Source organism: Stigmatopora argus, chromosome 8, assembly GCF_051989625.1.
Source record: "Stigmatopora argus isolate UIUO_Sarg chromosome 8, RoL_Sarg_1.0, whole genome shotgun sequence".
NCBI classification, from domain to species: domain Eukaryota; kingdom Metazoa; phylum Chordata; class Actinopteri; order Syngnathiformes; family Syngnathidae; genus Stigmatopora; species Stigmatopora argus.
Genome location: NC_135394.1, coordinates 3,560,497 through 3,571,687, shown reverse-complemented (window position 1 = coordinate 3,571,687; position 11,191 = coordinate 3,560,497). Strand labels below are relative to the sequence as shown.

General features: G+C 38.5%; 1 protein-coding gene across 1 annotated transcript; it reads right to left on the bottom strand.

Moving 5' to 3' along the window:
• Window positions 1–4,429: 4,429 nt before the first annotated feature.
• foxd3 (forkhead box D3) lies at window positions 4,430–10,192 on the bottom strand. The gene is made up of 3 exons (XM_077607549.1): window positions 10,049–10,192; window positions 8,474–8,508; window positions 4,430–6,131 (listed from the first exon to the last, which is right to left on the bottom strand). The coding sequence occupies exon 3, from the start codon at window positions 5,967–5,969 to the stop codon at window positions 4,812–4,814; it is 1,158 nt and encodes a 385-aa protein (XP_077463675.1). The 5' UTR covers window positions 5,970–6,131; window positions 8,474–8,508; window positions 10,049–10,192; the 3' UTR covers window positions 4,430–4,811.
• Window positions 10,193–11,191: the final 999 nt, after the last annotated feature.

Here is an 11,191-nt window from a genome sequence, read left to right as displayed (position 1 = left end):
TTCATTGGATTTAGGGTTGCAGAAAATGTTAATGGTTTTCAGTGATGGAACATGGCAATATCATGCATAGCCTGTAGTTTTTGATAGTCTGTATACAGAAGTGGGATTAATAAGGCGTCCCTACCGCCTAAATTTCACCTCACAGGTATATTCTCCTCAGTGACCTTTTCTTCTGTTGACACCACCGTCTTTGGTCCTAAGGTGTTAGGTAGACATGTTCCTTGTGGTTCTGGCATCAATTATGTATAAATAATAATAACCTTGGACAACTGCTGATTTGCAATGACACTTTCATTACAAAGCCAGCAGCCAATAACTCACCGATAGTCATTAGTTATTAATGATGGCCACATCAGCTTTACTTTGTCATTTATTGCTTCATCTTGATGCCTTTTTAAATATTCAGTAACTGCTGTGCCTACATTTACTGTCTTTGGTCTCCTTTCTCAAGAAGGCTATTGCTTGTGGTGTAGAAGATGACCTGGTTATTGTGGAGGACTTTTCCAGTGGCAGTGTGTTGTGGAATTTAATGTTGGAATAAATTACTACACACAATTCATTTTCTTGGTACAGATGGTTTCCAGGAATTTCATGTTTTAAATATTTGTTTTGTTAATTAATGAATAGTTTATTAGTGCATTCAATTAATATTTAAAGATACATTTGCATTATTATTCATTTATTTGTATTATTTGTCATTACCGTTCTTGTAATTTTAATAATTTTCCAAGACTAATTGTGTCTTAAATGGCCAGAATGTCCCTGTTCAAAACATTATTTGGTCATTTTTGCTTGCCTCTGCATTCCGCCGGATTTTCATTAATATATGGCGCACCTGATCAAATTTAAATATTTAATGTTCACGTGTAATCTTTCAGGTGGCGTAGTAGCCGAGTGGTTAGCGCGTGGGCCTCACAGTTCTAGGGTCTAAGGTTCAATGCCAGGTGGCTCCTCACTGTGTTGAGTTTGCATGTTCTCCCCGGGCTCGCGTGGATTTTCTCCTGGTACTCCGGTATCCTCCCACATCCCAAAAATATGCATGCTAAACTGGTTGAACATTCTAAATTATCCCTAGGTGTGAGTGTGAGTGGCTGGCCTCCTATTCAGAGTGCCCCCCGACTGGTGCCTATAGTTAGCTGGCATAGGCTCCAACACCCCCCGCGACTTCGTAACTTGGATTTTTTGAAAGTAGATATACATTTTACTGAGCCTATCCCAGCCAACTATGGACACCCTGAATCGGTGGCCAGCCAATCGCAGGGCACAGATAGGTGGAGAACCGTTCATGCTCACGCGCACACCTATAAGCAATTTAGAGCCTACTATGCATGTATTTAGGATGTGGGAGAAAACCGGCGTACCCAGAGGAATCCCACACAAGCCCGGGGAGAACATGGAAACTCCACACAGTGAGGACCAGCCTGAGATTGAACCCTCGACCCCAGAATTGTGAGTCCTACACGCTTTCCACTCATCACCGGGCCGCATAGTTAAAATCGTTATAAAATCATTATCTGTATTTAAAAAGAAAAACAACGCTAAAATGTAGGTTAGATTATAGGTCAAATCAGTATTGTTTCTCAACTTATGTCTACCAGAAGTTAATTCTCTCCACTACTCATCATGCTGATGACCAGGGAAAGCTGGAGTCCATCTCAGCTGTTTTAGTGTGAGTAGAGGTCAAAGCCTTGGCTGATAACCATTCAATCCCAAGACTGACACATGAATACAACAACCATTCATTCTCACATTTATTCAAACAGCCAAGTTATGGTTTCCAATGCAGTTAATTGCTTTTCAGATTTGATACACTCAACGAGAACCCTTTTGATTTTGAATGACACAATTATACTAAGTTCCCCTAGATAGCTACAAAAAAAGGTCATTTTAAAGGTCATGTGCCTTTTTCTTTTATGTCAGCCCAGTGACAAATTTCTACTAATTCTTATTCTAATCACAATTAGTAATTGTTTTACCATAACATCCTTTGCATGTTCCCCTCACTCAAACTATGATGCTGTAATGTGACGTAAATAAATTGAATTGTTTTGGCAGAGCAATGGACAGGTGGTTAACATATCTCTCACATAGTGCAGAGGCTGTCATACCAACATGGACTTTCCCACAGTCCAGGAGCATGTTATTTTAATTGTAGACTCTAATTGCTCATATCGGTGTGAATATGAGTATTTACGTCTATCTGTACCCTCCCTTTTACCCACAGCCAGCTGGCACAAGCTTCGATATGCCCACATCCCTATGGAAGGATGAAGGAATTGTGTTTGTGACTGTGTTATAATATTCTGAATAAGTTCAACAGTGTTTAGCATATAAATTTGCTTGAGAGCAGTGTAATTTTGTGTTATTTTTTCCTACTTGCCGTTTACTCTCTTGTCTGCTTCATCCCAGGCTATATATTTGTCCTAATTATTGGTCAGTTGACTTGATTTACAAAAACAAACAGACATTCATTCTATTGGTAAATAGCTTGGCCTAATTCCATTTGAACATAAAACATTTTTGTTTCATTTTGAGCCAATTTTTAAGACATTTAAAACTGTGAAATTGTGAGATATTTGTAAATAGCATGATGTGGAATGCTGAGTAACTAGACAATATAAACTTTGCCCTCTTGGTATTGTAGAACAAACAGTTGCTGCACTATGTTATCAGGAGAGTTGAATATTTATGTGTGTGTATATATATATATATATATATATATATATATATATATATATATATATATATATATATATATATATATATATATATATATATATATATATATATATATATATATATATATATATATGATCTGTGCAGCTCACATATAGCTTAATATGGAGTGGACTAATTGATTTACATCCATGTTCACCCTGTCAGAAATTTGTGAATTTTAGTGAATTTTATAGGTTGCTCCCATGAAATATAAAAAAATATAAAAAATATTTTTAATGAGCAAATTACCTATTATATTTCTATAGATTGGACAATTTGGGTAAATCAACTTGTACGAAATTATGATGAAACATTTAGTTCTAGTGTCAAATCGGTAACATGCCCTAGTGGCACGAGTGGTGTTTCTTCATCTCGGCTGCAACATCTGAAAGAGTGAAACATTGCACGCCCGTGAAAATGCTCTAACGACTTCAGTCACTCGAAACCGGATTTGCTCTCACCTCGGATGACGAAAATGAAGTGGAGATGAAAACACCACTGACAGAGCAACCTTGTTAACTGTATGTGCACGTTTGTGTTTCCAGCAAGGTCTCATTTCCCATCGAAATTTCATTCTAAACAAATACCTTTTTTTTAAATGACTAAAATGCGTCCAATCCTATTACAACACGTGCAACTTCGACTGCAAAATATGACATTATTTTTTTTAATCATTTCAATATCACTTCTATTATGTTTTTTTAAAACCCCATTACAATTGTATATAATTGTTTGCATTTTTTTTATTTTAGTTAATACTAATACTATGAAATGTGTGTAATTACAGAAGGCTTTTGCATAATCTTCACCTTCTTCGGTGTCTGACTGTGAACTAAAGCACTGAGTGTGAGGCTCCTTTCTCTTTCCCATGGGGATCGGATATATATAGAGCGCACACAAGCGCAAACCAGGGCCGCGCGCGCAGGCGCGCGCACGAACACGCACCATTTGCTGTTTGTGTAAAAGTGATTAGCCAGACACAACTGCGAAACTGTTGAAACTGTGATCTTTGACGAAGACGAGCCACCGAATCCTGTAAAACGACACCAGCAGTGATGTAATATTATAAGGTCTCCCGTCCGATCTCAGTCCAAATGTAATAACTTAACTCAATGTTTATTCTGTTTTGTTTCCAACTGGAGATGTTTGATATATTACTGATGCAGGTGTGTAGGTTTTAAATTGTCAGAAGGAAGTCTTACAATTTATTAATTTATTTTGTAGATGCAAAAATGGTGTATTGTATTGCGTAAAATAAATACTTTCTGTTATACATAGATTATTTGTATAAGTAAATTCTCTTTTGCGACTGTTTTATGATTGCATGGTTTTGAGTGGCAAATATATTTTATCTTCCATTGCAGGTTTATGAATCTAAACCAATTAGACTGGCATGCGTCATATTTAAAACGCGTACGTTTTCACTATAGAATGAAAAATCATGAGGTCAAATCGGCCGCAAATATAAATATTCCGCCTTATAAATTTGCTCGTCGTCGTTTTATATAATATAATTAAAACTGTGTAATTTTACATATCGTATGATACATAAAATGATAACGTGAAAAATACTTTGGTCCAGCATTTTAATATATCAGTATTTTCACTATTGGAATGTCCGCAGTGAATATAAAAAAATTAATAAGGGAAATGGATAAATTGTATTGAATTATTTATCTGATTTATTTACAAATAAAGCCAGTGTACAACACAATATACCTACGTTGAATTACATATACTGGACCCCCCAACCCCCCTATAATAAACATTCTATTTCAGAGCTTTTTGTGTCTCATAGGAAAAAGGAAGCAAATTAACCACATCCTGCTTCCAGTACAAAAAAAATGTAAACTAATGATCACACATCTCTAATGGTAATCAAACAAAAAAACGACAGAAAAACAAAAAAAATATTCGTTAAAAACAAATATTTACAAATATTACCTGTACAGAAATATTTCCTTTTTTAAACGTTTCTCTGCTTGTGAAGATTCTTTACATATATTACACATCGTCCAGTGCTACCTATTACACGCCCCCTTGCTGTAATAGTGTATCAATATAAAAAATATGTTTTGTATTCGAGATAAAAGTCACTGTGATGGCCATTTGGCCGTGGCGGATGGTAAAACGTGTCCGGAAAGAATACTGGAAGGTACGCTGAGGATGGGGGCGATTGCTGCGGTGGTCCGGCTGAGCGAGAGGGACTGCGCGCTTAGCAGGGCCGACTGAACAGTCACCGGAGGCCGCAAGAAGGCCTGAGCCGAGCCGGCGGTGGACGCCGACGAGCTGGACACTCCGATGATGTTCTCTATGCTGAAGGAGGGTCTGCTGGAGGGCTCGGACTTGATCATGGACGCCGTGCTCAGACTGTTGAGCTGAAGTTGCAAGCCGGGGCTGAGCTGGGAGTTGAAGACTTTGCGGTTCAACTCGGCCGACGGCAGTAAAGGAACGCCGGGGGGCAGCAAGGGCCCCATGGGGGGCATGTAGGGGTATTGCAAAGCCGCCGCCGGGTGCGAATACGCGGCCGGGTGGATGCCGTAGTGCCTCCCGTAGGGACCACCGAGACCGTACGCCCCGAAACTTTGCATCATCAGAGCAGTCTGGTCCCTGAGCACGTCCGGTTGAACTCGTTTGAACCTTTTCCTCCTCCTGAGGAAGCTGCCGTTGTCGAACATGTCCTCCGAAGCCGGGTCGAGGGTCCAGTAGTTGCCCTTGCCGGGGTTGCCGGGCTCCCGGGGGATCTTGACGAAGCAGTCGTTGAGCGACAAATTGTGGCGGATGGAGTTTTGCCAGGCTGGGAACTTCTCCCGGTAGTAAGGGAAGCGGCTGCTGATGAATTCGCAAATGCCGCTCAGGGTGAGCTTCTTCTGCGGACTTTGGAGGATGGACATGGTGATGAGCGCGATGTACGAATAAGGCGGCTTCACCAGACTGTTTTTGGGTTTCTGGAGTGGACCACCCGGCGCGGCGCTCTGCTCGTCCCCCTTCCCCGTGCCGGCGTCCCCTTCCCCGGAACTCTCGCAGCACGGACTCCATCCCCCGGATCTCATGTCGTCTTTATCCACCTCGATGTCCTCCTCGTCCCGGAGATCGTGCAGGATGCCCACCCCGGGACTGTCGCAGTCACTATCCCGCTCCATGCAGTCATCGTCCCCCTCGCCCACCACGTCAATGTCCACGTCCTCCGCCGTGAGCACCGTCTGGCCCGACATGTCGCTGGCTCTTTCGCTGCCTCCAGATAGGGTCATCTCACGGCTTACTTAGAGTTCTTTTCCCAAAAAAAGGAAGGAAGAAAGAAAGAAAGAAAGAAAAAAATGTCTTGGAGCCAAAACAAGCGATGGTGTGATGGGTAGGTCAGAACCGCGTCTGTTGACTTTGCGCCGGCCCCTGTCAAGAGCTCGGATGTCTCTCTGTCCAAAGAAGGAGAAAGAGAAACTTCTTTCAAAGCCCAGCAAGTTGCGTGGAAGTGAGGCGACTCGTGCCTTGACGCGTCCGTCCGTCCGTCCTTCCGTCTTACTTGCGCACTTTTTGTCCCGTCCGGGAGCCACACTTGATGTCACATGCTTTTAAAGGTCGCAGCTTTTAAAAGGGACTCACTGATAAATTACCCCCCACCGCCTGCCGCCGCCACCTCAACCTCCACCAAGCCCAGTATATGATGAGGGTCTTACCACGTGGTTGGGTGACGACATCACCGCCCCCCCTTTGCTTCTTCTTCCCCGCAACCCGCTGTTAAACCATGCAAACTGGAGTTGTTTCATGGATTTGTCAACAAAGCAGTCCTGCTTTCCGCTCGTTTCTGGGCTCGCCCGTCATAGACCATTTAACGCAAACGGGAGGAAAACAAGGAAGAGGAGGAGAGAGAGAGAAAGGGGGAGAGAAAGGGAGCGAGAGAGAGAGAAAATTGCTCCGCCTGATTGAACGATCCGACGCGCATTAACGCGAGCGCGTGAAACAATTGCCGATTAACTTTGCAAATTTCACCAAAGCTGCTGAATGCAATCGACCACACTTCAGGTTGGATGATTGATTCATTTCTCTATGTCTTTTAAATTGGAATTATTAATGCACAAATATTTTATTTGCAGTTTAAATGGAATGCGTCATACCTGAAGTTTTGCTCTCCCCCAGACGGGTTGTAAATGCAAAACGTCAATTCGAGTCTATTTATTCTCGCAGGATTAGCCGGGGGTGGGAAGAATATTGAGCAGCAGCAATGAATGGAGAGAATAACGAATTTCCTTAGGAGTTTGGAAGAGGTGTTAACGACTCCGATCATTGCATGTTTTTACATTTGAAAACAGTAGGAAATGCACCAGCGGGGGAATGCAAAGAGACCATCATTCAGACACATGAAGGTGAGCTGCAAGAGAACATGGAGGCGAAAAACACACTTGCTTTACTGCAAACCTTTAAAGAGATCAGTATTAATCATTTAATGCATTGCATTGTTTCATTTGAATCAGCATGCATGCGATTAAAGTCTTTTTTTCCTCAAAGCTGAAAGAAGTTTTGTGGTTCATGAAATTATCAATAGTGAAATAATAGTGCAAAAACGCATTTAAAAACAGAAAGATATGGAAATTACCAGTTGTATTGCCAATTAACGAATATATTTGTTTAATCGACAATAAACCTCGATTAAAGCATTTAAAAAACATATTATTGTTATATTATCGGAATAAAATACTATTCTGTATTTTCCTACACAGATTTGTTTTTATTTTGCCTTTCCTTTTTCTCATTTTATTTCATCTCCACGGCATGAAAGCATAGCCTCAGTCTTGTGTCATCTATGAATAATAAACGGAGATAATGAAATAATGAAACCCTACCATTAACGCTCATCGGGGTCAGATGAGGGAAACACGTGTCTTCTTTCTGGTGTTGATCTTTGCCCGACCTTTGTGATCTAAGAGGCCGTCAATACGGACTACTTAGGACTCATTTAAAGAAAACAACCATGACACATCTTTGGACTTGCAGATTATTATTTATATATAAATTGCATATATTTGAACATGCCCCGTATTTATTATTTCACACTCTCTTAATTGCAGCTATTGTGTAGACAAGTGCAGGTGCATTTCTTTATACATCTTTTTTATTTTATTTTTTATTTAAATAATGATCTGCGGCAGTGGTGTGTGAAAAGTGTCTTATATAGCCCGCTTGAAGCACAGGCGTCCTTCTTGTGATCTTTTGAAGCCTCATAAATCCGCCCTTACACCACTGCAGTTTGTTAATGAAATGTACGTGTAAGCACACACGCACGGCTTAGCGCGACCGAACCTTTTAGTATAACAAGATAAATCGTGTGCGTGTGTATCTTCGTGTGTGTTGTAGTATTGGAGGACAGGTGATAGAAAGGAAACATCACGTGATCACCCCACGGCAAGGTCTCCTAATTAATAATTGTGATCATAATAAGGTGATGCTTTGCTAATTTGTGACAAGGGTGGGTTTTTCCCCTCTCTCTCTTTCTCTTTCACATACACAATTCCACTTTGGTGGGGATCAAAGGTCAGGGTCACTTGTAAAAAAATAAATAATATATATATATATATATATATATATATATATATATATATATATATATATATATATATATATATATATATATATATATATATATAATAAACGGCACAATACTGTAGTAAAATATGGATTGAGGATCAACTTGCATCGTGGTCTAACACTATTTTTAATACAAAAATATTACATCATTATTTTCTGTATAGGTTTCACTTACCATGACATTGACGATGCTTCAAAAACGTCTTTGAGCTGTGCAAAGTGGGGAAAATCAACTATTATAATATGATTTCACGCCCTTTGCAAAGCTGTATTCTCAGCCAAAATTCTGAACCTTTTTCATTTTTTCCCTTCATGAAAATACTTGCACTGCAAAAATAAAGATTTTTTTGACCTCTGAATTTTGTATTTTTTTCATGTGACTCATTAAATTCATATAATTTCCACATTTTGTTTTTGAGAAACATGTGATTCGGGGTCAGAAATTGCTTGTAGTTCAGTTTATCTTTAAAATGGTGTTGAAACATTTCAGAATAGAGATACATAATGAGACAAAAATGTAAATGATTTTGAAGGTAAATTATTATATTCTACCCTATTGGTTATTTAAATGCTTCAGGGAAAATGGCATGAACCCTCTGCCTTTGTGGCGCTTTATTTTATGAAAATATCCTCATTTTCAGCAGTTCTCGCTCTATCAGCCTGTCAAACAAAATATTGGAGCTCATTTTTTAGTCGTCCCCGTGAACAAATAAGCGTGGGTGTGCATTTCAAAAGATTCTAAATAACATTTTAATCAGCATTTTCCGGTGGATCAGCACAATAATCCAACGATCACAATATTTCCGTGAATTCTCCACACACATGCATTTTTATCAGGCCCGTTTTTGTCCGTTAGATGTCAGCAGGTAGCGGATTTGAAGCGTGCAGGCATTTAAAAGACTGACACGGTACGGGCTATGAAATATTAAACTATGCATTACATAGGTATATTAATTTGAAATTTTGAGAGCAGGAAGTCAGGCATCGCATGGATTCATGTTATAATTTTTAATAGCGCGCAATATATATTCATTGAATTTTATGCAAATTATAATAATATTAATACATTTCACTCCTAAAAAAATGCCCAAAACGAAGTAGAATAATCGAGAAACCGCATTAAACACTCAAGCAGTGGTGGGAAAATGACACCTTCAACTAAATGCAGCCAGATTACCATTAATGTGTACTTGTTAAGTACGTGCAAAGTCCCCCAGTTTGTAGGCGTTTTGTCATTCAGATAAAGATGACACGACGAGCGTGCTGTGGAATTGATTCCGGTGGTAAATAGTGCAAATTCGCTTTCTATTTCAGCACCGTGTCAAAACACATGCAAGTCGGTTGAAAATTGAGTCATTGAGAGAATAAAAGTGCTAATTTGCCCAGCAGTCCAGGAGCACAAATTCAACAAAAAGTCCCACAATTTGAGGTAAACTCGAGGATTTGCACTTCATTATGAATACAAATAAATAAATAAACATAAAAAAAATAAGAAAAATAATTATTACTATTATTATTTTAAGTAATGGCTAAAATGAAGTGATCTAAAGGAATATTTTGGTGCAACGTCAGTAGTAGTAGTAGTCATTTTTATATGGATTCAATGTGATCCTTGCATTCAACATCCGTTCGCTTATTGATGCATATACATTTAACATTACAGTAATTTACCATATGCATGCAACTATGTTAATAATCAAAGTCATGCACATAATCTCTTCACAACATGCAAGTTAGGGGGACTCCTTACCTTTCTTAGAGCTCAGTCCTCTAAGAGATTAGTAGAATTAACATATAATATGGTTCAAATTTGGATTTATAGAGTTGTATATATTGTTAATAAACATAATTGTGTTTTAAATAGCACCCTCTTATATAGATGTGCACAAAAGGCTTTGTATATACAGACAAATTGTGGACTTCATCTAAAAAACATATTTTGTTTGTCACTGCCCCTCTTATTGGCTCTCTGAAGTGAGCCCCTGTGTTATCAAAGCAGGAAAATGCACATCCCACACACTAATCAATGTCATGATGCAAATTAAGGATTGCACCTTTAAATTGTCAATTAAGGGAGGTTAAGTGGACTGAACAGACCTAGTGATTCCATTCAGGTATAACAGTTTACGGCACACGGCTATCTTATTTCCCCTAGTTTCCTCTCGTGAATATTAAATGTACAAAGAGAAAAGTGGTTAACATGTAGATATCACCTGTTATTATAAGAAACATTTTTAGAATTGAAAAAAAAAGATCATGTACCTTTCATTTCAGTGAAATCTTCACAAATCTTTTTGAACAGGAACAACACATTTCAGATTAAAGTGGTCTTTTTATATCCATTCCTGACATTCATTCAAAAATGAACCCAGCCTTACGTCCAATCACAAACTTTAATAATTACAGTTTGAATTATCACTAAGTAATTTGGAATACATTGCTTGATTTTTTTTTCTTTTTCTGTGGTAAAATTTTTATTTAAGCATTTAAAATGTCCATTTGGTCAAATAGTTTCTAATCTGCGAGCTAACAATTAAAAAAAACAAAATTATTTTGTTAGTTATTAATATTGCTAATCAGGAAGTTGTGGTATAAATGTTACATTGGGTGGCGAGCTATCAATTCTTGATCAATCAAAAAGTAAAAGGCAAAACTGAGAAAAGTACTTTAATTGACGTAAACATTTAGATTGGTTGGGCATGTGTTGAAAGGATCTTTATAATTTTACTCTTTTTGGAAACAAAAGTCATAATTATGTGCATCTGATATAAATGATTACATTAAGAACCTTTTTATCTTTGCACGTGCCCAAGTTGTTTTCAATTTGTTTACATTTGACAAATATTTTGAATTTACTTAAATGTTTGCAACCCTGAAATTGAAAAGTTGACTG